Source organism: Mustela nivalis (assembly GCF_964662115.1).
Source record: "Mustela nivalis genome assembly, chromosome: 12".
Lineage (NCBI taxonomy): Eukaryota > Metazoa > Chordata > Mammalia > Carnivora > Mustelidae > Mustela > Mustela nivalis.
This window is the reverse complement of record NC_139031.1, coordinates 72683559-72710056: the sequence shown is the minus strand read 5'-3', so window position 1 is coordinate 72710056 and position 26498 is coordinate 72683559. Positions and strand designations below refer to the sequence as shown.

General features: G+C 39.5%; 1 protein-coding gene across 3 annotated transcripts in view; it reads left to right on the top strand.

Annotated features, from left to right (window-relative positions):
* The window catches only part of LOC309844936 (uncharacterized protein), a 422422-nt gene that overhangs the window by 23783 nt on the left and 372141 nt on the right, over window positions 1–26498 (top strand). For 2 of the 3 annotated variants that reach the window (XM_082692366.1, XM_082692368.1), the window contains exon 3: window positions 5473–5633. In XM_082692366.1, coding sequence (XP_082548492.1) covers window positions 5473–5633 — 161 coding nt within the window. Of the gene's footprint in view, window positions 1–5472; window positions 5634–14003; window positions 14322–26498 lie in introns of those variants that run through there. The other variant, XM_082692367.1, reaches the window with a different exon arrangement.

Genomic DNA, 26498 nt, shown 5'->3' with positions numbered 1-26498 from the left:
TGCATGTTCAGGAAAGTGCTGAGAAGGGAGAGTAGCTGATGACAGACCAGAGATCCAGGTAGTCTGGCCTAGTTGGGAATCGTCGAGAAAGTCTTTAAGAATCTCTATTTCCCTTTGTACTAAGGAGAGCTTAACCCTGGTACTACATGGCAGGACTGGGCTGAAGAGTAGCCAGAAATGAGAAGAAAGCGCATTTCCCCCCCCCCCCCCACGTAATTATCTCATTGAACGGATTGGGTATGCAGGATTTTTTCAGACATGAAGTCATGACCCCTTAATGATGGCAAAGTTAATAACAGATTACTATCAACATTTTAATAAATGGAAATAATAAGAGCATATAGAATATCACAATGAATGCTACTTCATGAAACATTTTTTAGGTGTGTATGTGCAAATACATTTGTTTATATGTGTTTGTGTGGGTGTGGACATGGGTATCTGTGTACAGTGAACAATTCATTGCTTGCCAAGAAGTTATTGAGGGGTACCTGGGTGGCTCAGTCTATTAAACATCTGCCTTCGGCTTAGATCCTGATCTCAGGGTCCTGGGGTCAAGCCCTGTGATGGGTCCCTGCTCAGGGAGGAGTCTGCTTCTCCATCTCCTTCTGCCTGTCCCCCTAGCTTGTGCTCACTGCCTCTCTCTCTTTCAGATGAATAAATGAAAATTTGAAAAAAAGACTTAAAAGAAGTCACTGAAAAAAGTTCGAATCTACGGAAGTCAGTCACAACTGCTTGCTTCTGAGTTTCAGAGTCTAATATCCTCAAGGTATTAACTAACATCTAGGTACAATTAAATGAAATCTGTAAACTCTTTCCAGCTTCCTTCTGTTTTCAATTAATCCTTGTTAACTCAAGCCAATAGAGCGCTAGTCAGTAGGTAGAAATGGTAATTCACTACTAAGTTAGCTAATCTTTATCATATTGTCCCATATTGTTTTAAGAATATTATATGTATTGATTCTTACAACAATTCTTCGGGATGGACAATATTCCTATCTTCATTTTATAGTGAAGAAGTGGAGGTACTGAGAACTTGAGTGAACTGTTCGAGCTGGTAGCTGACAGGTGGTTCAACCAGGATTCCAACCCAAGTATCTAACTACAGAGTCCATGATCTTGACCACTACATACACAGTACTACCTCTCACTATATTAAGCAGAGCTATTCTGTTCACAAAAAATGTAATGTTTTTAGTATCACATTGTGGATTTGAGTCTTTGGTAACATCTCATTCAAAGTGATTGAAATAATGTTATCACCACTCTTCTCTGACAGTTCCATTTCAGAAAATATTTGCCAATGACTTGATCCTTACTCACCCGTGTGGCACAGAGATGCAGTGCGAGGCTGTCTAAGACTAGGCTAGCTAATAGTTCATTCCTTTCTGTGTGAAGAAGAATGGTATATTTGAACACTGAGCAGTGTTCATTGAACAAGTTAGCTTGAAGTTCAAATTCTCAGACATTTTCACTTGGCAGGTGGCTGCCCAATGGGGCCCAGAAAACAACTATGCCACTGTTTCACCCAGAAATTAGATAAAGGCTATCTCTTGCCGCTTGTCAGGCATTGTATCGTCTCAGGAATTCAAACAACAACAACAACAACAACAGCAACAAAAACATCATACACAGCAGAGTAGCAATTAGGAACAAACTGATTGAAGCTATTCACCTTAGATGCTTTGAATCACTTTGAATCGTAAATATGGGCTGTAAGTAGCATTCACAGAGAGGTCTCATATTCTCCCAAGAGCTCGTTCCTTCTAGGAGTGACAGAAGGGTCATAACTGCCAGTATCTGGATCTGTGTGGCTGAAGCACACTAAACCATTACAGCTGTTTTGGTATTAGCAACCCTGCAGGGAGTCTCCAATGACCTGGGGGCTTTGGCACAGAAGTACCCCCTTTCCTCTCTCCCACCTTGGTGGGATGCATTAATTCTGAGGCAGAGTTTAATTCAGAAATTCCTCACTGGATTAAATGCTAACCTCCCACTGAGGTGGCTGGTGGTGGTGACTTGTAAAATAACCACAAATCCTCCTCCCCACGTCGTGTGGCCTTGCAGATCTCCCGTCAAAACGTGGAAGCCATTTTTCCAACCTTGAATCTAGTGGACCTGTGAACTTAAACTTTGGCCATAGGGAAATCAGCAAATATGATCCCATCAACAGCTTGAAAAGTGCTTGCTTGCTGGGGCTTGTTTTCTTGCCACATTTGGAACTTGAGACCACCACCTAAAGGATCCCAGGCTAGCCCCTTGGAGATGCGAGGGGACGTAGAAATGAGCTTATCCACCAAAAGCTGCCTAGGTCAACCATTAGAAGTGTGCGTCTGAGCACTGAGGGATCTAGCCCTAGAAGAGCAGCCAGCTAAATGTAGAAATCAGTGGCACTCGCCCAGACAACGAGAACCATCTGGATGATTCACAGAAGTGTGAGAAAATACGCATGTTCAGTTTTAAAGTCACTAAGCATTGGAATGGTTTGTTACGTGGCACAAGCTAACCATGCACTTGCTTAACGACTTACCCTCTATTACCTTCCCTTCCCTGTATCTTTCTTCCACTCTGCTACGGGAGTTTCCTGAGCCTTCCAATAAATATTCACTCAGATCCTTACCTCAGGATCTAATTCCTGGGAAACCCAGACTTCAAAGCTCTGTGTTCAATTTTTACATACAGTGAAGTCTTTTTCCTGAGGCCTTCTTTTTAGGGATTGTGAGCCGTTAAGTGATACTGGACAAGAAATAAGGTGAAACCCAGACTGTGCTTATTTGGACAATTTCACAGTGCTCTCAGCCTTGACAAGGTTACAGGTTGGAATGTTCTCTGCTCTCCTGACATAACTTCCCAATTCCCCCAGATCAGAGTGTCATACATGCTCTTTGTCTGCCCACCCTTTCTCCCCAAGCATGGCAGTAAGAATCCCTTTCTAAGCTGTTAGAGAAAAAATTGTCTTCCTAGGCTGGAATGAAAGTGCATAGTTGATTCAATTCCTCTCTGCAATGAGGGAGGAAAAGGTGACGATTTCTATGAAACTTGACTCCTCCACCTTTCTTCTTTGATCAATTTATGTCAATGTGATTTGAATGAAAAAGAGAAGCTCATAAGCTTAGTAGTGGCTTTATGAATCAAAGAAACTCAATTTCCTCTGGATTTTTCCTAGGTAGCAAAAATAGCAAGCTTAGGCTCTATTGTAACTGGATAACCAGACAGCAGAAAATTTGCCAGGTAAAACTGCAAAGAAATACGAGTTGTTTTGATTATCATGGTGATAGGATGAGAAAGTGTGTGTGTGTGTGTGTGTGTGTGTGTGTGTGTCTGTGTGTGTGTATGTGTGCGCACACAAGCACACATGTGTGTGTTATCGGGGAGCATGTAAACTCCGGTAGGATAGGGAGCAATTAAAGAAAGGAAGTTACATTTGAAGGATAAATGTATTTATAAACTTGCAGAGACAATGATTTTATAAATGCTTTAACACAAATAAATTCTAAATGTGGTTACATGGATCCGAATTTCCCAAATGTTGTTTCTTTTCACAAACTCTTTATGTGGTGGCTGGATGAATCTAATAACATCACTTTTCACATACTTGTCACCATGCATCAAAAATTAGTATAGTGATTTATATCTTAAATGCTGGAAAAACTGACTCTGTTTATGCCATCTCACAAAGAGCACTATTTACCAGAAGTATGGTCTACTATTCTTGATTATTTATTCTACCAGCATCTCTCTCTGGGGAACTTTTGCATTTGCTTGACATACGACTTTGGGACTATTAATATTACTTTGGCTTCCCATTGTGGCACTCTGACACTGCTTCATTGTAAGAGTGGTTGTTATTTATTATCATTTCAAGGTGGCAAGATAGGACTATATCTCTAAGAGGTAACACACAAATTATTCTCTGCCGTTGCAATGAACAGCTGAGTTTCTTTCCAATTTTCTGCTGCACATGAAGTGCATTTTCTTTATCATACAGCTTAAAAATAGGTAGAATTTGTTTTAATTGAGTGGCAAAATCCATTTATTATAGCTGATTTGGGGAGTAAAGTTATAAAAGGCAAGAAATAAAAAGTGTGTGTAATTCAAATAGTTAGGGACAACTACTAATAGCGTTTGGTGTATTTCCGTCCAGAACTTTTTGTTTGAAAAAAATGCACACTTATTTTTAACTAAATTGCCATTATAGTAAATTAGGATTATTTTATTTTTAAATAATAATGTATTTTAAACTTAAAACAATATTGTAGTTACTTTAAAATTTCTCAGTATTTAAATACCATGTTAATGGCTTCATCCTGTCTCCCTGCATGCCTGTTCATGGCATGCTTTACTTAGCCCCTGCTGTTAGACATCTATGTCACTTCCAAATTTCATGACTATGATTACATACAATGCCAACATCTCTGTAACTGAATTTTTCTGCATATCTATGATGATTGTCTTAGTCTAATTTCCCAAAAATAAAATCACTAGATCAAAGAGTAGTACATTTTTGAGGCTTTTGATCTATTTTTCTCTCAAACAGATTGTACCTATTTTCAGACTCTTAGGGTATATTTTAATAGTTTTGTTGCTCTTGGCAACATGAATTTTATATACAGTTGTCAGCTAGTTTGATTCCCAAACACTAAGTAAAATGAGGATCAATCTATCTACCTATCTACTGAGGAAGATAGCATAAGGACACATAAGTGTCATGGATTTGTCCTCATAGTTTCTCATCTGAACCCCTGGTACCCTGGTTCTTTACCTGTGTCCAGGGTGTTAAGGATGGCAGGGAATGCACCTGCCATTATGTGGCATGAATGTCTCAGAGCATGCCATATCATACCGCTATTTGTGTAGGTATCATAATACAATCCAAATTTCCATTGCTATGTGAATCAGAATGGTACTTATACCATTGTATAAGTTGGCTCATTGGCTCATTCTGCTGCAAACAAATGGGCTTTATTTATTTATTTTTTTAAAAGATTTTATTTATTTGTTTGCCAGAGGGAGAGAGCGCACGAGCACACAAGCAGGGGACCTTCAGACAGAGGGAGAGGGAGAAGCAAGCTCCCAGTGGAGCAGGGAGCCCAGTGTGCGACTTGATCCCAGGACCCCAAGATCATGTCCTGAGCAAAAAGGCAGCTGCTTAACCTCGTGAACCACTCAGGCATCCCAAAAAACAGGCTTTAAAGAAAAGAAAATTCTCAAACAAAATATATTTTGTAAGGCATAAAATTTAATGTATAGGAACTTGATTTGTTCTTTGAGCCTAAGGGAAGTGAGACTATGGAGTAAGACGGAGATGAACATACACATTTTGGGCTAGATTTCAAAGCTAGAAGAGAATGTGTCTAGTTAATATACACAGTTATTAGAAAAGCTATTTTGAAAAAAGGAAAAGACCTTGTAATTTTCAGGGTAAATGTCTCCATGGAGTTGACTAGTCTGACATCTTTGCCTCCTCCCCAGGTCTTGTCTCTCCATCCTGCAACCCAGCTTGGGATTACTCTTACCAGTTCTCACTGCCATCTTGCTTGGGGTTGCAGCCACTAGAACCACCTGGCTTTCTACTGCAGAGACCGTCCGTCTTCCTAAAGGCTCAAGGCCCTCATCACCTGATCCCATAGCAGGTATGTGCTGAAGTGACCCCTTTTGTGGGCCTCACCCTACACTCTTTTCCTGGGAGTTACATCTCCTGTCATTGTTCAACCCAGGAAACATGAAGGACTGAAGCAGAGTCATTCGTCATCCTGAACATACAGTCCTGACCCTCTGTCTCCAAGTAGAAATATGTCAGTACTTAGATTTTAATTAATTGTTTGTCCATCCAACTTATAAATGGAGATCTTTTGATATGTCATGTTCTTCTAAAGAGTGTGAACCCCACATTGAGCAAAAGCATACAGATTCACGACCATGATGGAGATTATAATCTAGTAAGGCTAGCAGATAATTAACAAATAAACAGTAGTTTTGTAATGTAGTGTTAGGTAGTGACAAGTGCTAGGAAGAAAAATTAATTGGGATATGAGGATAAAGAGGGAGAAGGAAAGGCTATTCTTCTAGAAAGGAGGTGAGGGAAGGTCTATCTGATGGGATTTCAGCAGAGACCTGAAAAAGAGAGACTAGGTCATAGAGATATCTGCAGGATAGATAGATATCCAGGTAGGGGAAACTGTGTGTGCAAAGGTCCTGATGTGGGAGTATGTTGAGAAGAACAAAGAGGCCAGTGTATATGGGTGGAGTAAGTGAACAGGAGAGTTGGGGGAGTTGAGGTCAGAGATAGCCACAGGTCAAGTAGGGTAGGTAATATAGGGTCCAGTTGATGTAAGGATTGGATTTTATTTGAAATGTGATAGGAAGCTAGTGGAGGCTTTTGAGAAAGAAGTGGTATGACCTATTAACATTTGTTTGCTGTCGTGGGTTTTTTCTGATTCTGATTTCATGATCCTGTCCTGTGGCATTTAGACAGCAGGGCATTTTTTTTTTTTTTTTTTCAAATTTTCTGTTGCTTTTGTCAACATCAGCATGTGGGAGACAGTTCAGATTAGATAAATGTTCTCTCTCTCTGCCAAAGGCATAATTAAAATTTCTGGAACTTTATATAAAACTTTACGGAGGACTTGGAGTAGTGAAGTTTCTTTGGATTTGAAATAGCAGAATCCAACCCAGATTACTTTATCAAACTTCATTGGAAAATTGATGGTGTATCTTGGAGAATCCATGGAAGAGGTTCATCTAGGCCTTGGGAAGCAAGGCTGTTCCAGGAGCCTTAGCAGCAACCATCTGTGGTCCTTTCTCTGTAGTTTCACATTATGGAGACCAACAGTCTCTGGGTCCCTTTGTTTAAAAGTCTAAATGACTGGAAGAGAGAATTTGATTGGTTCAGCTTAACTCAGATAGCATCTGAATCCATCAATTCTAGTCAAGGGGACAAGGCACAGAAATACAACTGCTCTAAGACCCCTGTGGATAAAGGACGTGGTTCCCAAAGACCACTTTATCTGGAGTGGCATGTGACTTCTCTCTGGATAGTCCCTCATGAGCTTTGTTCATGCACTCTGATGGAGGCAGACCCCTGAAGCAGGGGCTTCTGGATAGTAGCCCTGTTTCTGGTCTCTTTCTCTGTGGAGAGTTAATATCCTGGACAATGTGGTTGCAAAGTCCCTGACAGTAAGGGCCAATTTTACTCCATTTTGTACCTCCTTGCACAAAATAAAGGGTAGGGGCTATTTTTGGTATTTAATTTTGCTCCAGGCCTTGTTCTTCATGATCCTGGAGCTGCCCCACAGCTATCTAAAATTACAGGTTCTATTTTACATTCCTAAGAGATTTGCTGATAACTTGGCAGGCAGATATAGTTTTATTGTGAAGAAATTTTGCCCACTCTCACATGTACTGCTGTGCCAAGAACATGGAATTTAGAGCCAGGAGACTGTATTAAATCTGGTTCCTGGGAAACTGGGAGATGGAGATCTGTGGGCAGGAGGTTTATTAGGGAATGTTCTGGAGGTTGGTACCCATGAGGCATGATGGAAACAAGACTGGGTGGAGGAAGAAGGGGAAGTATGATGCAATTGCAACAGGTCCTTCAGCCCGTCCTACAGGGATCTGCGGAGCTTGAGTGGACCGTTGGCATTATCTGGAAGTGGGGCAAGAGGGCTAGACCTCTTTACCCTGCCATGACTAGTATTGAGAGGTGCTCATGTTGGGAGAGGCAGCCCTTAGGCTTACCTAAGGCAATGCCTGGAGAAGGTTGCAGCAATCAGCTCTCAACTGCCAATGTTACCGGTAGCTGGGAGAATGAGTGCTTTATTCCTCATTCTTGGGGTGCGGAGAGGAAGGGTCTGGCTGTTTCACCATAGCATCCACTTCAAAGACTCACATTTTAACTTGCTCTACCATACTCTCCTGTGATGCCTTGGGGAAATCCCCTAACTTCTTTGTAACATCATGAGCTCATTTAAAAAAGAAAATGGGATTTAAAGACTTGGATTAAATAAGCAGTGTTGTGAGCACTGTGTTTATTGTTATTATCACTTGTGTTTATTGTTTAATTTTCCCTGGAAGTCTGTGCCATATCTATTTTAGGACAACTCTATTGATAGGGAGATAGATCTTCAAAATGTTGAAAGTAGTTTGCTTCAGTTATATAGATAAATCATACAAAAAATGCAGTCTCAGATCTTCTGAACTTAAGTCTTTATTTTGGCCAATTCACTAGAGCTCCCTCTCAGCAACAGAAATAATATTAACGATAATATTAATAATATAGCTGAAAAAGGCAAGTAATGCCCCTTTTATATGCTTGTTATGAGGATTGATAGAAAGACATCTGCAAATAATAAGTTGCTGAAAAAAGTGAGTAAATATCACTGTTCTTCAGAGTTGCATTTCCTGTCAGTAATACATGTGCATGGTCTAATCAGTCTTGAGAAGATGAGGGAAGGTTTACACAGGATCCTAGAAATTCTCCCCTAGCCAACCTCTAAGAGGCACAGGGCATCGTGGTGTTTCCTAATTTTTTTAATTGATGTTTGGACTCCTTGGGTTCACTCTTTGAGAACTTAAAAAATTCAGCTCACATATTCTGAGCTCCAACTTAGTCTTGGAGGACTGTTCTATAGGGTACAGAAATGAAAGAGTTGCTGTCCTTGAGGGATAAAAATAAGACCAATCAGTGACAGTGATGGGAAACCATGTGCTGGAGGAAAAGGGACATTAAAAAGAGCTCGGAGGCTCTGGGAGTCTGGGTCAGAGTCTTCAATTGTCAAGGTGACTCATACCATAGACGGCAGCTTACGTTTTGAACTTTATATGCTTTGACTTTCAGGATCCGTTTTTATAAGGTGAGAAAGTCATGGCAGGGAACCATCTGTGGGATCTTTATGAGCTTGAAAAAAGAAAATGCGACTCTATGTGTGAGGCTTGTTCTACCCTGGGCACGTGAAGTACTTTATATGACACAAAAAATCCAAAGAAAACAGAATTGTTTGGAGCACACATGGTCACAGATGTATTTTAAATTGCTTTGGGAATGATGGATATTCATTTAAATGCAAATTCAAGAGCACATTTAAATTTAGTTTGAAATAGTGTCTCCACATTATTGTGAAAGCCCCCCTTTCACACTCATTTCATAGTTACCTTGCTAGAAAATTATAGATTTTGACCTAATTTTTACTAACTCTTATTTCTGGAAAATAATCAAATATTACTCCTAATGTATACTATTTGACTGAAGGTATTCCTTCTAAACCACGAAACTGAAAATTCTGGGTTTTCTCATGTTCAGCCCTCCCATCTGGAGGAATTTAATAAATTCCAGATTCCCCAGTGTTGCAAGTTCAATAGGGGTCAATGGATTCTCATGTCACTGGTTTGTTTACTTTCTATCTCCACTTATCCTGGATTAAAAAGTCAAGATATTTGGCAGGAGGAATTGTTTGAAAAGGAACTGTAATGTTATGGGGATGGTTAAAATGGATCTGAAAATTCTGTCTATGAAGAGAGCTTGAGTTGAAGTCCAAATGATTAGTTTGTTCAATCACAGTTTTACCGTGTGGCTTCAATGGTGAAAAGGAAACAGATCTATAAGGGCTATGTTTCTTCCTACTCTGTGAATCACCGGCAATGTCAGTAACTGATTATGTTTTGGTCTTACAGACCTGGCTAATGTTTTGGGTGCGACCTGACATAATATGCCACGTTGAAAAGCTGTACAGATACATGTGTCATACTTAAAGATAATTTTGGTTGTGATTTGTAGCAGAGAAGAAAAACGAGTAAAATCGAGAACATGTTTTAATTTCCTACTTTTGTTCCTAAGGCTATCATTATCTCTTGAGTCAGAATTGTGAACAAACCAACGTGCTTCCTGGTGAAAAAAGCAAAACCTGTTAGCCTTAAGCACATTAAAAAATGCAATCTGATTTTCACTTTCTAAAGTATTGGTATCAAGATTGACTTCACACAACAATCAACCTTAGGAATGAATCTGATAACAGAAACTGATAGCAACTGATCAACTTAAGATCTCTGAGTTACACTTAGATATTCAATAACCATATGCATAAAACCCTTCTATACTGAGTTTTATTTATGATGATTCATTTGAGGTAAGCACATGGCATGTTTTTGGTTTGTGATTACAAACAGGTTAAAAAATACTCTTTAATTGTATTAAAAGTATAATTTAATGCAGGTGGTTTGTAGCATCTGTCTTCTTCATATGATAGCACGAGTACACTTTGATATAATAAAAAAAATTACCCCTAAAAAAATCCTTCATGCTCTAGCTAAAATTTCAAGTTTAATTTGAGAAATGTAAACACAATTATCCCTCAGATAACACAGAATTAGGGTTTTTCAACTTTAGCACTATTGACTTTTTGGGTCAGATAACTTGCTATGGGAACTGTTCTGGACACTTTGTTTAATAATGTCCCTGGTCTTTTACCCCGTAAAGATGCTGCTAGAACCACCAGCCTCTCCCCCTTCCCCATTTGTGACAACCAAAAAATGTCTTCAGATATTGCCCAACAACTCAGGGGCGAGGGAAGGGGCAAACCACCTCTAGTAGAGAACCAGTACACTCATGATCCTCCTGGGTTTTGTACCTAACTTCAATATTACAAATTAAAAGCAAAATTTACCTATGTAGAATATTTGCAAGATAAATAATCTTTTCTAGGAAGGATTTTTTTTTTTTTAAAGGAACTGTATCATATATCCGGTAGACAATGGCAGAAAAAAGGGTCGTCTTGTGATCTTTCCATGCTATGATTTAGTGATACACTTAGAGAAATAGTGATTACAAGACGTTTGTGTTTTCAAGCCCACAGAATTCAATGGCGTGTTTTAAAAATTATGGATAAAGGAACTGAAGTGTAAATTGTGTAATCCTCATATTGACTTCATTTCAAAAAAGAAAATAACATTTAGATTTAGAGAGAAAGAAGTTGTCAACAGCTTTGGGAAATCTCTAGGTATGCCTAACTATGCCAACAACCATGGGAATACAGTTATGCGTTTTCTCAGTAATGCTACTGGGGAGAACTGTATTTTCATCCTTTGTCCACAAGATTTTCTTATTTACAGTATCCAAGTATAGGATTGAGAGTATTGGTATTTTTAATATGTTTCTGTCAACAAATCTTCATGTATAAGGTTTTGTTTTTCCTTTTGTGTTTTAGTAAGTTTATTTATATTTCTCTAGAGTTAAATAAAAATAGATTCACAATATATTCACTTTAGGATTTACAACAGTTGGCCGTACGATTGGAGTTTATTGCATATATGAGAGTATGTGTGCTTTGTTCTTGGGAGGACACCCATTTGCCCTCATCTTTATGCTGACTTATACCCCGTCTACAAGCCTCTCCCTCACCGTGTCATCCACTTAGAGCAGGTACATTGTTTATTGCAAAGCAAAGGCTTTTTTCAAGATCTGCCCAGTTTAAACTCATCCAGATTCAGGTTCAGTATCAAAGTACATGTTAGAAATCAGAATATGCCCAAATTAAAATAGGCTACTTATCTTCCTTTCTACTTTCAGTCTGGGGTCAGCTGTAAATGCAGGGTTTTGCCTTGTTCTGGGACTGTGCGGGCCCAGCAAGGCACTCATTTACTCTTCCAGCTGCTGATCTGCTGGGGGGGCTCCTCACTGAGCTGCCCCACATGCAATCTGAACATCCTCACAGACTCCCTATTCAATATGTTAGGTTGTACAGTTAATTTTCTCCCATCACTCTTACATCCCCCCCTTCTTAGTGTTAAAGACAATTCAAATTTTCCAAAGCTTAAAGGAAATAAAAAACACTCTGTAAGAATCTTGCATCCCACTGTTATCTCCCATCTGGTCATTTTCTATCTTCCCCCAGTCACTGTTAACCACTGTTGTCAATTTCTTATGTGTCCTTCAAGAATTAAAAAAAAAAAAATGTGTACACACACACACACACACACACACACACACACACACACACAAGCAAAGTGTACTTTCTTCTATTTCTTACACAGAGAGGATATTGTATTTATTTATTTATTTATTTATTTATTTATTTTTAAATTTTTTATTTTTTATAAACATATATTTTTATCCCCAGGGGTACAGGTCTGTGAATCACCAGGCTTACACACTTCACACTTACACACTTACACACTTCACAGCTAAAAGCACATACCCTCCCCAATGTCCATAATCCCACCCCCTTCTCCTAAACCCTCTCCCCCCAGCAACCCTCAGTTTGTTTTGTGAGATTAAGAGTCACTTATGGTTTGTCTCCCTCCCAATCCCATCCCATCTTGTTTCATTTATTCTTCTCCTACCCACTTAAGCCCCCATGTTGCATCACTACTTCCTCATATCAGGGAGATCATATGATAGTTGTCTTTCTCTGCTTGACTTATTTCGCTAAGCATGATACGCTCTAGTTCCATCCATGTTGTTGCAAATGGCAAGATTTCATTTCTTTTGATGGCTGCATAGTATTCCATTGTGTATATATACCACATCTTCTTGATCCATTCATCTGTTGATGGACATCTAGGTTCTTTCCATAGTTTGGCTATTGTGGACATTGCTGCTATAAACATTCGGGTGCACGTGCCCCTTTGGATCACTACGTTTGTATCTTTAGGGTAAATACCCCATAGTGCAATTGCTGGGTCATAGGGCAGTTCTATTTTCAACATTTTGAGGAACCTCCATGCTGTTTTCCAGAGTGGCTGCACCAGCTTGCATTCCCACCAACAGTGTAGGAGGGTTCCCCTTTCTCCGCATCCTCGCCAGCATCTGTCATTTCCTGACTTGTTTATTTTAGCCATTCTGACTGGTGTGAGGTGATATCTCATTGTGGTTTTGATTTGTATTTCCCTGATGCCGAGTGATATGGAGCACTTTTTCATGTGTCTGTTGGCCATCTGGATGTCTTCTTTGCAGAAATGTCTGTTCATGTCCTCTGCCCATTTCTTGATTGGATTATTTGTTCTTTGGGTGTTGAGTTTGCTAAGTTCTTTATAGATTCTGGACACTAGTCCTTTTTCTGATATGTCGTTTGCAAATATCTTCTCCCATTCTGTCAGTTGTCTTTTGATTTTGTTAACTGTTTCCTTTGCTGTGCAAAAGCTTTTGATCTTGATGAAATCCCAATAGTTCATTTTTTCCCTTGCTTCCCTTGCCTTTTGCGTTGTTCCTAGGAAGATGTTGCTGCGGCTGAGGTCGAAGAGGTTGCTGCCTGTGTTCTCCTCAAGGATTTTGATGGATTCCTTTCGTACATTGAGGTCCTTCATCCATTTTGAGTCTATTTTTGTGTGTGGTGTAAGGAAATGGTCAACCATTCCTCTGTAGATGGATGTTTGAGGTTGTTCCATTCTTTGACTGTCTTAAGTAGTCAGCAATGAAAAACAATTAGTTATTATTTTTCCACAAAGTGAATCCACAAGTGAAATTGCAGGGCTAAGGAGAATCTGCATTTTTTTTTTTTTCTTTGAGAGACAGAGAGAAAGGGTACATGTGTATGCACATGAACATGGAGGTGGGGGTTAGGGAATAGAGGGCAGAAAGAGAGAGAGAGAGAGTGGGGGAGGGATGGAGGGAAAGGGAGAGAGCGAATCTTAAACAGCCTCCACATTCAGCTTAGAGCCTGAGTTGGGGCTCAATCTCAAGACCCTGAGATCATGACCTGAGCTGAAAGCAAGAGTCTGATGCTTAACCAACTGAGCCATCCAGGTGCCCCAGGTTATCTAAAGTTCTAATTTTGATAGATACTGGAATACTCCTTCCATGTAGGTAATCTTAATAACAAAATAGGACTGTGTTTCTTTCCTCACAATGTGGTCAATGAGTGTTATCACAATGTGAATTTCTAAAAATTAAAATTGTGTAGTTTTAGTTCCCATTTCTCTTTTTATGAATGAAGTTGAGATGTATCATTCAATCCTAATTGAGTCTTTTGAATTCTTGTTAGATTATGCCCCTCGAACTCTCATAATTTTAGGCAATATGAAGTCATCTGGAGGCTGTTCAGAAGATAAAACCCCATGTAGGACCTTCCAGCTACCAATCATTGTGTCTGGATGTTGGAGCTGACACAGCTCACATCATGTGTTGCTCTACTTCTCTTAGAGTGAGCTCAATACTTATCTGTCAAATGACAATTTAATAATGACTAATTTGTATTTTCTCAAATAAGTTATATATTCCAAGACTACCAGTTTTATCAACTGATTTGTTTTCATTTATGATGCCACTTTCTCTTTCCTGTGTAAGTTCTTTGGAATTATGACTAAAGGATAATTTTTTTTTTTATGGCAAATTCTCCCCTCCATTTCCATCAGAGAAAGAACAACAACAACAAAAAAAATGAAGGGTTTTCTTGTCAAAAATTGTCTTCTGATTATCATCTTTTACATAGCATTCTTTTTTATATAGATGGATGTAGATGTCAACAGGTGACTTTATACATATAGGCATTCAACATTCATCCAGTATCCATTGAGTGCCTACTATGTGCGAGGGACTGTTCTAGAACTTACCATTCTCTTGCAACCCAGCAAAGATGGCCTTTGAGCATTCATCAGTCTTACCTACAATGTGTGTGGATAGAAAGGACTATGCAGGGACTCTACATACTGTACCATCTATCAAAAGATCAAGACTGGCAATTGGAACACTGAGTTCTATTCTTGGACTTGCCCTTATCTTGCTGTGAGTATTGAGCAAGTTCTTTCATCTCTATGGCCCTCAGCTTTCTCATCTGTGAAAAATGTGATGTTGACTAGAATAGATGATATTTACATCCCTTCTAGTTTTGACATTCTAAGATCATAATGCCCATATGCTACTTCTACAATTTAAAAAAAATACCCAAGAATCCACATTTATACACTAACAAAAATAATTGTCGCCCCCTCCCTTTTATGGATACCTCTCTAAGGATTCATATTCTTTCTTTTTCCATCTGGAAGTAGCAGGATATGTATTTTCCACAGTGATATATTAGAATTTGTCATTATATGTTAACATTTGTATTAAAAAAATCCCCCAGGACATTAAATATTCAACATTTATGGGATATTTTTGTTGAAGTATCTGTAAGTGAATAAAATATCACAAAATATAAATCTCAGCAGTAATCTTTAATAATAGACAGGTTTTGGAGAAGCTAAAAGTACCTGGGGAATAACAGAGCAGACACTGTGATTTCTTTAAGAATACTGAGGCCCTCGCTGTGGATGGATCAGCATCCTTCAGATGGAAGATACTAGAGTCCAACTCTTTTTCTGGAATGAGGCTACCTGCCTATGAACCTGGAAGCAGTGATTTGTTTTTGAAAGATGCTTATGGACATCACACAATCTCATTTTACCAAGGCACTCGTACAGGTGCGTTCTCCAACTCCTCTTCTGATTTCTATTACAATGACCCTGGGTTATCCTTTAGGTTAAGCAATTTCTTGTGCCATGGCAGCAGGTCAAATTGTAAACTCAGTTTTGAAAAAACTCAGAGAAAGATAAATGTGATGTGATTTCACTTATAAGCAGAATTTAAGAAACAAAACAAACGAACACAGAAAAAAGAAAAACCACACTGTTAACTGTAGAGATCACACTGATGGTTACTAGAGGAGAGGTAGGGTGGGGAGTGGGTGAAATAGGTGATGGGAATTAAGGAGGGCACTTGTGATAAGCAGTGAGTGATATGTGGAATTGTTAAGTCACTCTATTATACACCTGAAACTAATATAACACTCTATGTTAATCTGAATGGAATTAAAAAAATAGAAAATTATAAACTTGGTTTAAAAACTTATCCTATTTCAATGACTTTCAATCAGATTTTGAATAAGTCAAATAATTTTATTAGTTATCTTTAGTGTAAAATATTTAGATTAATGATACTAACTTATCACTTGTCACTCTGGATAAATAATGAATATCACTATTATTTTCAAATTAACATGATTTAGTGGAAAAGAGTGTGTTTTTGGAGTCATGTTTTAAATACCAGTTTCATCAATTGCCAGTTGTAACTCGCCATCCTTATATTTATCTGAGTTTCAGCTTATTTCTCCGATGATGATGCTAATAACTGTCAAATTGCTGTGAGGTTAGGAATCATGTATGAATATATAAAACTATCTCAACACAGTAAGACCCAATAAGTGTTAGTTGTTTTTTTCATTATCATTGTTATAATGCACGATCCGATAAAATAGCAACTAGCAACTTTTCCTCTGATCTTTTCAGGTAAGGCAAAGTTTAGGAAATTAGGTGTTGTTTGCTTACTTTTTAATTACTTATGGGTTTTTGAGAAATATGTATTTCTTACCGCTATTTGAAAACATCCAGCAACTTATACAGTGAACATGCAAATATTGGATGAATTCAAAGAGGAATGAATCACACTGCTCGCACCCTCTCCTAATTGATCACTTTGTATAGAAAGTAGCGCACATATTCGTATGCCAACCACCGAGCTCTTTAATGAGATAGTTTTCCCATGATTGCTGTTCTCAAATTCATTATCATGCAAAAACAACATCATATTTTATTTAGCACAATTGGCCTTTGTTATTGTGAAGCTTGAAGACTTCTGAAGAAAGCAATTTTCTTTTTAAAGGAGGGGGAGGAAAGAAGACCCAAATCTCGGAAGAGGGTAGTCTCAAAGAGGCACGAGGGTGCATTTCGGAGCTCCGTCAGCCTGGCGGCGGGCCGACGTGGCATCGCGGGCCGCAGAGCCTCTAGGTGGCGGAAGAGCACCGCTCTGGGACGGCCGCGGTCCCGCCGGCGGAAGTAGCCTCCCCGCCTTGCACGTTTGACCCGCGCGCTCTGAGTTAAGGCGGCAACACACACCCATTCGCCCAAGTGATTATTTATGCGCTCCACCTACATGCCTAATTTATCCTTTCAGGCCAATGTGTACTCCTTAAAAATGGTTACTTAAATATAGGAGGGCAGGATGTGTAATATGGCACATCAATCTTGACAAAGAAAAACCTTCTCGGGAGATTGGCCTTGCAGTATTTTAAAAGCAATGACTTTTTCTTGCCCGTGAAGAGACCTTCATTCAGAAGGAGGCCAGAGAGCAGAGCGGATAAGGTTCAGATTCAGAACTCGGAGTGGTCTGGATCCGCATGCCTGCTCCCACACTTGCTGTGTGTCCTTGGGTAAGGTAGGTACACTCTCTGAGCTTCGGTTTGTAGTGTGGGCGGAATCCCGGCGCCTGTGTCGTCAGGCGGTTGTAGAGGTGCGAGGCGCCAATGAGGTAAAGCCCTGGGCACCGAGCTTGACACCGAGTAAGTGAGTGCTCCCTAATCGGCAGAATGCGAGCCTGAGACACTAATGCAAATTCGATTGGTTTATTCAGGTTGAACAACACACGTCATAGGAGCATGTCATGTTCCTGGACTCTGGGGCAGTGGCCAGGCATCCTAACAACTTCTCATACGTTCTGTTTATATGATAGAATGGGTCTGATCTTCCTTTCTCCCAGACAAAATGCGTTGGGGGAGGGGCTGGTGGTCACAAAGTTCTGACAGATGGGAAACTCAGGGGCACATAGAAGCACATGGCTCTGACGTAACTTCTCAGTAGGAGAATTCTGGTACTTTCTTAAAAATGAGCACAAACGATCTTGTCAACAGTAGGGTTTCAAAGAGGAGAGGGAAGCGGGGTGTGCTTTCCCTGATACCTGGCCCGAGCCTTATGATATCAGATTCTAGCGAACTTTGCCCTAAAGAAGTACCTACCACAGGAATCACAGGGAAGTCACAGAAAGTGATATTTTGAATAATTTTTCTGGAACAAATTGAAAGAAAAGGTGTTATAGTTATGTAAATGGAGGCCTCTTGGGAAGAACATGACAAGTTAAACCCGTATAATTGCAGCAACGGGTGAGGGGCAAATCTTTATTTAAATCCCACTTGCCTCATTTCTATATTTTGGCCTAATTTTTTTCATTTCCAGTGAAATTTCACCCATAAATTACTTGGGAAGCACATGCATAGTGATATTAGGAAACAAAAGAGGTAGAGCTGTAAATACTTTCCTAGATACCCACAAATATAGCTACTTGAAAATGAATGGGAAAAAAAATTGGTTTTTACTTAGAAACAGCAACAGATCTAAATGCCAGTATTTAACTTACACCCTGTTCTCCATGCCCTGGGGAGTGAAGGGGTTTGGAAACGTGGGCTTTCTTCTGTGCTCATCCCCCATATGGCCGAGTTAGCAGGCATCTTTGGGGGGTTGGGGAGCCTTTCTAGGACAGGAATGTTTTGTCTCACAGATCTGCCTTCCAGGGCAGCCATGCTTGGCTGGCTGCTTGTCCATCTTTTTCCTCTTTGTGCTGCACTGTTAAGCTGGCCGGCATCTCTCCCTCCCCACCTCCAAGATGAAAAGGTGGGGGTTCCCCATGGACCTGAAGCAGGGACCACCACTCTGTGTGAAGCAAAAGTTGTACTTGTTGCCCAACCCAGTGAGGGCTTCTCAGTGCTCTTTGGCAAATTACCCATAAGGGAAATAGTCCCTTATGTACTTAGTGTACTTTGGTTTTGAAACTTCTGGAAATATTACATGGGCTTCAGTAGATACTACTTCAAATAGTGGCTTCAGTTCATTCATTCAAATTGCAGTTATTTTGTGCCTATTACATGCCAGGCACTGTGCTGCATAGTATTCGATACGAAATAGAGTCAAACATGGTGCCTGCTCTATGATGTTCATGGAGGAGAGGTGTGCAAAGACAAAAGAGGTGATTACATTGCTCACACACCTGGTATATGGTTAGCCTGCTGTTTTCCTGGAGTCATTCTCTTTGAGAACTGTGGTGGTTGGTAATGAATTGTGAAGGTAAGGTGCTGAGGTGAGGGAAGAAATAGGAAGAAAACTCAAGTTCATACTTTTTTTCAAGATTTATTTGACAGGTCACAAGTAGGCAGAGAGGCAGGCAGAGAGGGGCGGGGGAAGCAGGTTCCCTGTTGAGCAGAGACACCCCCACCCCGCCCCATGCAGTGCTCCATCCCAGGAACTCTGAGATAAGACCTTTAGGAAAGATAAAAATTTCAAGATTATGGCAGTGTTACATAACCCAGAACAGTCTCTCCAGGTAAAAATGTAGGCAGTTGGGGGGTGCCTGGGTGGTTCAGTGGGTTAAGCCTCTGCCTTTGGCTCAGGTCATCGTCCCAGGGTCCTGGGATGGAGCACTGCATGGGGCGGGGTGGGGGTGTCTCTGCTCAACAGGGAACCTGCTTCCCCCCCCTCTCTCTGCCTGCCTCTCTGCCTACTTGTGACATGTCAAATAAATAAAAAATAAAATCTTAAAAAAAAAATGTAGGCAGTTGGACCCTGTATATTATAATCCACTTGATCAGGAAATTACAAGGATATAGGGGGCAATCTGTGGTATCCATGATGGCTCAGAAAGACCACTTTTTCTTTGTCAGTTGCTGTGTCTCTGTGTTGGGGACGTCCATTACTACGTTTACAGTGTACTCTTTGAACTCTGAGATAAGACCTTTAGGAAAGATAAAAATTTTACTTTTAAAATTCAACTGGAAGGAGGAAGAAGGGTATTGGTTAGGATGTGGGGGTTTTAGGTCTCCTGAGTTAATTGTATGAAAACTTTTATATGTGATTATGGACAGAACTCTGGGATAGTTTGAATTTATAGTCTTGGAAGTAGCAGATATATGAATAGGTTTAATTGTCTTATAAAAGTGCAATCTTAAGATAAAGGTCAACATTGATACAATGCTTGGGAAATAGTCTTTTGGGATAATGACATTTTCAAATGTGAGTTGTTTGTGGTTTTTTTTTTTTTGCCATCCCCTCTCTTATAGGTAATCATAATTTACTGTACATGTCCCTATTATTACAGTATGTTATTCATATTTTGAATGAGATATTAAATACCAGCAAGGTTCAAGCTACCATCTAGAACATACGGGAGAAATAGAATCATTAGGTTATCATAAACACATGAATAAATGGGGCCAACCATCCTTCTTAGAGAAATTTGGGTGTTGACTCTTTGGATGTTGAAAACAACTGAATGTAACTAATTGTGTGTGAGTGTGTGTATTTCTATAAGCCAAAATTTATAATGTGCTTCTGTTATCTTTATTAAAAGTCTTTAAAATGTAAAAATATGAAGAAACATATTTATCTGAAGCATGAAACCACCCCATAGGTAAAGTTTTCAAAACTTCATCTTCATCCTAACACTCAGGAAGTGTCAAGTCATTCATCATGTATAATTAATACATCCCTTTTTCCCCTTTGTTCCCCAAACACAGGGACTGCAAAATGAGTCATGCAGTTTTTGTAGTAAATAACACTGTTTTCAACAATTTGTTTCCATGTCTGGACAGATGTATCACTTAATTGGTCAATTCTGAAAATTTATTCTGCTCAGTTTTTGTTCTTTAATGCAAACATACACATAACTGATACCGCAAATATGGAAGGAAAGTCTTCATTTTGTAATATTTAAAAAAGCATTGTTTGCTTACAGACCTTTAATTTCAATATGACAGCACAATTTCTCAAAAGTATCACAGTATTTAAGGGAGGAGAGATACTTTTATGAAATACAGTAACGTCTTCTAATTGAAGAGAGGTCATGGAACTAATTATAAGCATTTAGTCTATTTAATTGTGTATTTGTTCAAGGCTAATCATCAATTGCCCTCCTCCAGAATGGGTTTTGAATTAGAAATAAACTTCAGTATACGTTGTGTTAGACTATCATGTAAAATATGTGCTCAATTAATACATGGTTATTTAAAGTCAATTTTGGATTGTCTTGCTTTAGTGAAAGTAACCTTTGTGTAGGTAACCCACCAGTATTTGTTCTAGCATCTTAGTGTGTGTTTAGCTTATTTATCAGTGATTTTACTGAAATGCATGTGAACCCAAAACTTCATATACAGTAAATCCAGTCATCTAAATGAAAACTAACTCAGCTGGTTTTTGGACTTCCCAATCTGTTCTGGAATTAGAGAGTCATTTAAGTCACCAATATAAAGTAAATAGCCTTTTTATTCCTTTCACTGGAAGGATAGGTGATAAAATATTTTGGTTTAAAGTGATAAGCAAAAGAACACAAATGCATATATGGCAGAAGAGTAATTGGCAAATGCTTTTCTTAATTTCTGTATTTAAGTGTGGCAACGAAAGTCTGAAACTAAAACAGATCCTCCTATTGTTAACATTTTTTTTTTCCACGAACAGTTAACAGATAGCTCTATTAGTTTTAAAGCTCTTCCCAATCTTTTAGGGTAAATGGACAATAAATGATAGTAGGTAACTGAAGCATTTATTTGAATCACTATTTTGAAAATTTGAACCAGTTATGTATGTGCTACATAATTGAAGCCAAGACAGGTATTTTAACTGAAACAGATCAATGATTCCTTTGGTTTGCTAATATGATTCACATTTGTCTGCATCTGAAAAAGTGTTCTCTTTTTCAGTGTCGTATTTTCTGTGAACTTCAGAAGGAGCTCTCTTGTTTTTAGAGGAAAAAAAAAATGTAAATTAAATTCAGGGTCTTTTTTTTATCCTTAAAACACATCTGTAGGCCATCTAGGTGACAAGCATTGTCAACTACATGTTGCTGAAAGTTGAAATTGGATTTTACAAGTTGCCTTGGAAATTTTGACATGTTGAGTTACTTGCAGTAGTGGAATGCTCAGCTCTCACACTACGGGGTTGAATGAATGTTTATTTCATCTGTTTGATGAGTAACTCCTTTCCCTTGAAGCTCTTCTTGGTGTTCCAGAAATTACAAATCCTGGGAGAGTTCTGTATGTGGCAGGTGAGGAGCTGTATGGTAGAAGGCGCTAAATGAAATTCCTTTATACTCTTCACTGTTCTCTAGAATCCTCCATGCAGGGGAATTGCTCATACTCCCAGGATCTACTGACACTTCCTATTAAATGCTTAGTTGAGGACAAATATAAAGATGCAGAAGTCTCCCAGAATATACAGAAATTGTATTGGCATGCATCAGAACCGTACATATGATGGTACATAATTACTCAAAGGATGACGTTTTTGTCTCCGACCTGAATAGTCCTGCCCAGTCCTATACCCCTTGATGGAGAAGCCCCCTTCTCTTCCCTTTCTCATGGCCATCTTTGATTTTTCTGCAAGTAGAAAAATGCCACTTGTGTTCTCATTGGACATCTCCGTGATTTATAAGACACTGGTTTTCTGGCAATGAGTAAAGGAATGCGTGCAGTCTGGTTTTCCTCTTTTGAATTCATTACATTTGGAGGTTTTGCTTAGAGATTGCTTACTATTAATTTCAGCCATGGCACTATGTAGAGCTCCTGGCCTGCAATGCCCATCAGGATTCCTTGCCCTTCGCACACGAAGAACCCCAGTTCGGCGATGATTTTTCCCTCTTCCCCCCTTTTGAATGTACACACGCTTCAATGTCCAAGTGTCCGCTCTGACATTTTCATAACTTCTGAACGAAAATATAGAGGATACAGGCCCGACATGTCTCTGTGGCCCCAATTTACTCGTAGGTATTCTGTACTCATAATTTACTGATGAGAAAGAAAATAATGCTATGACTTGATAGCTCACTGCATTTAGGAATCTCAGATATATGGAAGAGCTAAGGTCCTAAGGAAAAGTTGCATAAACTGGAGTCATAAAAAAAGCATACTGCTGAGACTGTCTTTGAAAATAATGTAGCTTAGAATAAAGGGGCTGATTTTGCCATGGTGGTAAAATTGCAGTAGGTCAGCTCCTGCAGCTCTGATTGCTGCTTAGAATTTCAGAATTCAGACGTTATGAAAATGCAGGAGCAGTCCACGTGTGCATTCAAAAGATATGTAGTTTAAAAGGCAAAAGCAAAAAAAAAGTTCAGATTACCATGGAATATCTACTGGTAGAAAATGCAATAGTTTCTTATTTATTTATTTATATTTTAAGCCAGGTTTTCTAGAACCTTGGCACATAAGAAATTGAAAGGCCTGGAAATTGCATAATTTAATTAGGAAACTTTTTTACTTGCCAAGAGTAGGAACAATTCTTATTAAACAGGACAGCTAAATATTACATTATATAATACCATAATTCACACAATAAACCAATTTCAAGTTAAGGAATTAGTTTTGCTTAAGCTGGGCTATTAGTATCAGCTGCCAGGGGACTGACGTGTTCATTAGTTTTATTCTCCCTTGTTGGGGTTTTGCCGTAGTGGCATTTCTGTCTGTAAGTTCTTGAGAGAGTAGGTACAAAAGTGAAGGGCTGAACAGATTTCTTCAAGTGGTTCAAGACTCGCAGAATTCCACCTTGACCCAGTGGAATGCTCAGAGATCTTGTTGTTTCTCTGACAGTATAATGGGGGAACGAACATAGTTCCTCCCACACCAAAGGCAACTGCCGAAAAATCAGGAACTTTCCATGCTGAAAAATATATGGGAGGGAAATCAAAAGAAAACAAGCAGCTTATTTATCTTTAATGCTCCCCCTGGAGAATGGCTGCTTTAAAAAAAAAAAAAAAATTGTGTGTCCAGCAATGGGGAATGACATAGTAATAATCTGACTCTTGACTGGGCTTTACTTATTTTGCTCACTATTTCATGTAAAACAAGCTTTTAATTTGCTGCCTTTTTTTTTTTTTTTTAACTAATGTTATCTGGCGATGTTACCATGGTAACCAGGCCTTGGCAACCAACCATGAGTGCTGCCCAAATAGTACTCAAAAATCAGAGAGCACAACAGTAATAACACAGTGAAACTGTCCCCATTCCCACCCATGGAAGTTCCAGAGAGCTAGCTAGGAATGAAAAGGTGGAAGAGAGGAAGAAATGGAGGGCATAATTTGGAGTAGAGGCAGTTGAAAGGAAAAGGGATTTAAAAAATTATGGCCACTGTGGGTTCTTTTCTTTGAAGTTATCATGGCATTTTTAAAAGTTAAACGGGAAGTAATCAAAATCAGTGTTTGACGTGGCAGGCAGAGCCAGCTGAGAAGCAAGTCCAGTAGACCACATAAGGACTGGTTAGGTGAGGGACCAGGGAGGCTCAGGAGGAAAGAGAATGCCCAGACTGTGGTGTAGACAGACACCTTGCCCAACTCAGTTTTAAGGCCATATTCTAATCTGGCCTGTGTGCATGTGTGTGTGTTGGGGGAGGGGCGTGGTTTGTTTCTCTAGTTGAGTCAAAACTGGGCTTCAAAATCTGGTTGTGTTTGACAGAGGGTATCCCCTTTCCCTTCAAGCATATATTTATATATGAGTGTAATTGCGGGGTGAGTGACATTTAAAAAAAGATTTTAAGCAGTTTTTTCAGTGCAGGGACTCCTGAGAGAAGGTTATGGGCATCTGGTTGTTGCTTCCTACATAGAGTTCTCTAGCAGAAGGCTTAGTTCTTCTGCCTCCATCTTTGTAACCCTTGGACTCATTTTCTCCTCTCTGTTCCCACTGACAGTGCTTTGTGGCTTTGGTTCTTATCACCTTTCTCCTGACGGCAGTTGCTCTTGAGTATTTTCTCCTTAGAATTTGTTCTTCTCTTCCTTTGTGGGCAAAGTGATTGTACTATAATGCTCGATTGATCATTTCATTGTCTTAAGATCTTATAATGATGGGGCGCCTGGGTGGCTCAGTGGGTTAAAGCCTCTGCCTTTTGGCTCAGGTCATGATCTCAGGGTCCTGGGATCAAGCCCCCTGCATTGGGCTCTCTGCTCAGCATGGATTCAGCTTCCCCCTTTCTCTCCGCCAGCCTCTCTGCCTACTTGTGATTTCTGTCTGTCAAATACATAAATAAAATCTTTTAAAAAAAATCTTAAAATAAATTTTGACCACCTTTTGGAACAAGGCCTCACTTCTTCCTTCCTGATGAGTCCCTGCTGACTTCTGGCCTTGTAGGTTGGTTGATCCCTTCTCATAATTTATCCCCCACCATTAACAGATGATATTCAAGTTCCTGAATCTCTTGGATTTCATGCCTCCCCTTCTCTGTGGGCCTGGAATCCTGTCTTTTTACCTCCCCCTCCATCCCATGCTTCCTTTCAGCTCACAAGTGGAGAGCTCTTAAGAAAGGAAACCATTTAGCTGGTTGGCTTTATAACCCAGAGTTTTTGTCACTTGCTGAAATGGCAACCTGTCAAAAAACCTTTTCTGACTCAATTTCTAAGTTTATACAAAGAGCATTATGCCCTTTCTCAGTTTTGTTGGGAAAATCAGTTCCATTTATTAAAGTACATTGAAGAGCACCTGGGTGGCTCAGTGGGTTAAGCTGCTGCCTTCGGCTCAGGTCATAATCTCAGGGTCCTGGGATCGAGTCCCGAGTTGGGCTCTCTGCTCAGCAGGGAGCCTGCTTCCCTCTCTCTCTCTCTCTGCCTGCCTCTCTACCTACTTGTGACCTCTCTCTGTCAAATAAATAAATAAATAAAATCTTAAAAAAAAAGTATATTGAAATTTATTGATGAAAATTTATTCTTCTAGTAATGTCAATATTATTTGCCTGAAGCAATGTAAATGACAATAATACACATATGATTTTGTCATACTTTAAAAATCTGGTAAAAAATCAGGCAAGTTTCACTAGTTGGCAGCACCAGTAGCAATGCTAATCCTCATCTTGTGGTTCTGGCAGAAGCATCCACATGGAGGTAGTTGGGGGGAAGATACCTGAGGGAGAATGACTGAATTGTGTCAGAGTTATTTGGTGAAATTCATATCATAAGAGAGGGTAGTCTGGATAATATCCCGATCTCCATTCCTTATGGATCTTGAGAAAACCAGATGGCTTTCAGACGAGATCGGGCGCGTTCAGGGTGGTATGGCCGTAGACCCAGATGGCTTTCAAACTTGAGTGTGCAACAGAATTACCCAAAGGGCTTAAACAATTGTTAGGTCCCCATTTCCAGAGTTTCTGAGTTTGTAGGTTTAGGATGGGGCCTGAAAATGTGCATTTCTAACAAATTCTCAGCGAGGGCTGATGCTGCTGACCTGGGGCTAGACTTTGAGAATTATTGGGGTAAGGACTCTAAAATTGCCTGCATTCAACTTCATGGATTTAAGGGGTAATTATAAACATGGCGCTGCCCTGAGTTATATGGTGACTTTTGTAAGATGTAGGTAGGAGATGGTTCTAACACACAATAGAAACAAGAGAACTAAAATTTTTTGTTAGTTTCTTTTTTTTTTTTTTCAAGATTTTATTTATTTGACACAGAGCATGCACAAGCACACGTGGGGGAGCGGGGGGAGGGGGAAACAGGATCCCCTCTGAACAAGGAGCCTGATGGGGGAGATCCTGTCTGAGGACCCTGGGATCATGATCTGAGCCAAAGGCAGCCGCTTAACCGACTGAGCCATCCAAGCATCCTTGTTTTTTTAGTTTCAACATTATTTAATAACTTTTCCTTAAAAAAAAAAAAAAAAAAACAACTCAGAAGGGTAAAGCAAGAGTCAGTTGTATCAAAAATCCCATTAAGACTTGAGTTTAGATGGTACATGTGAGTTAGT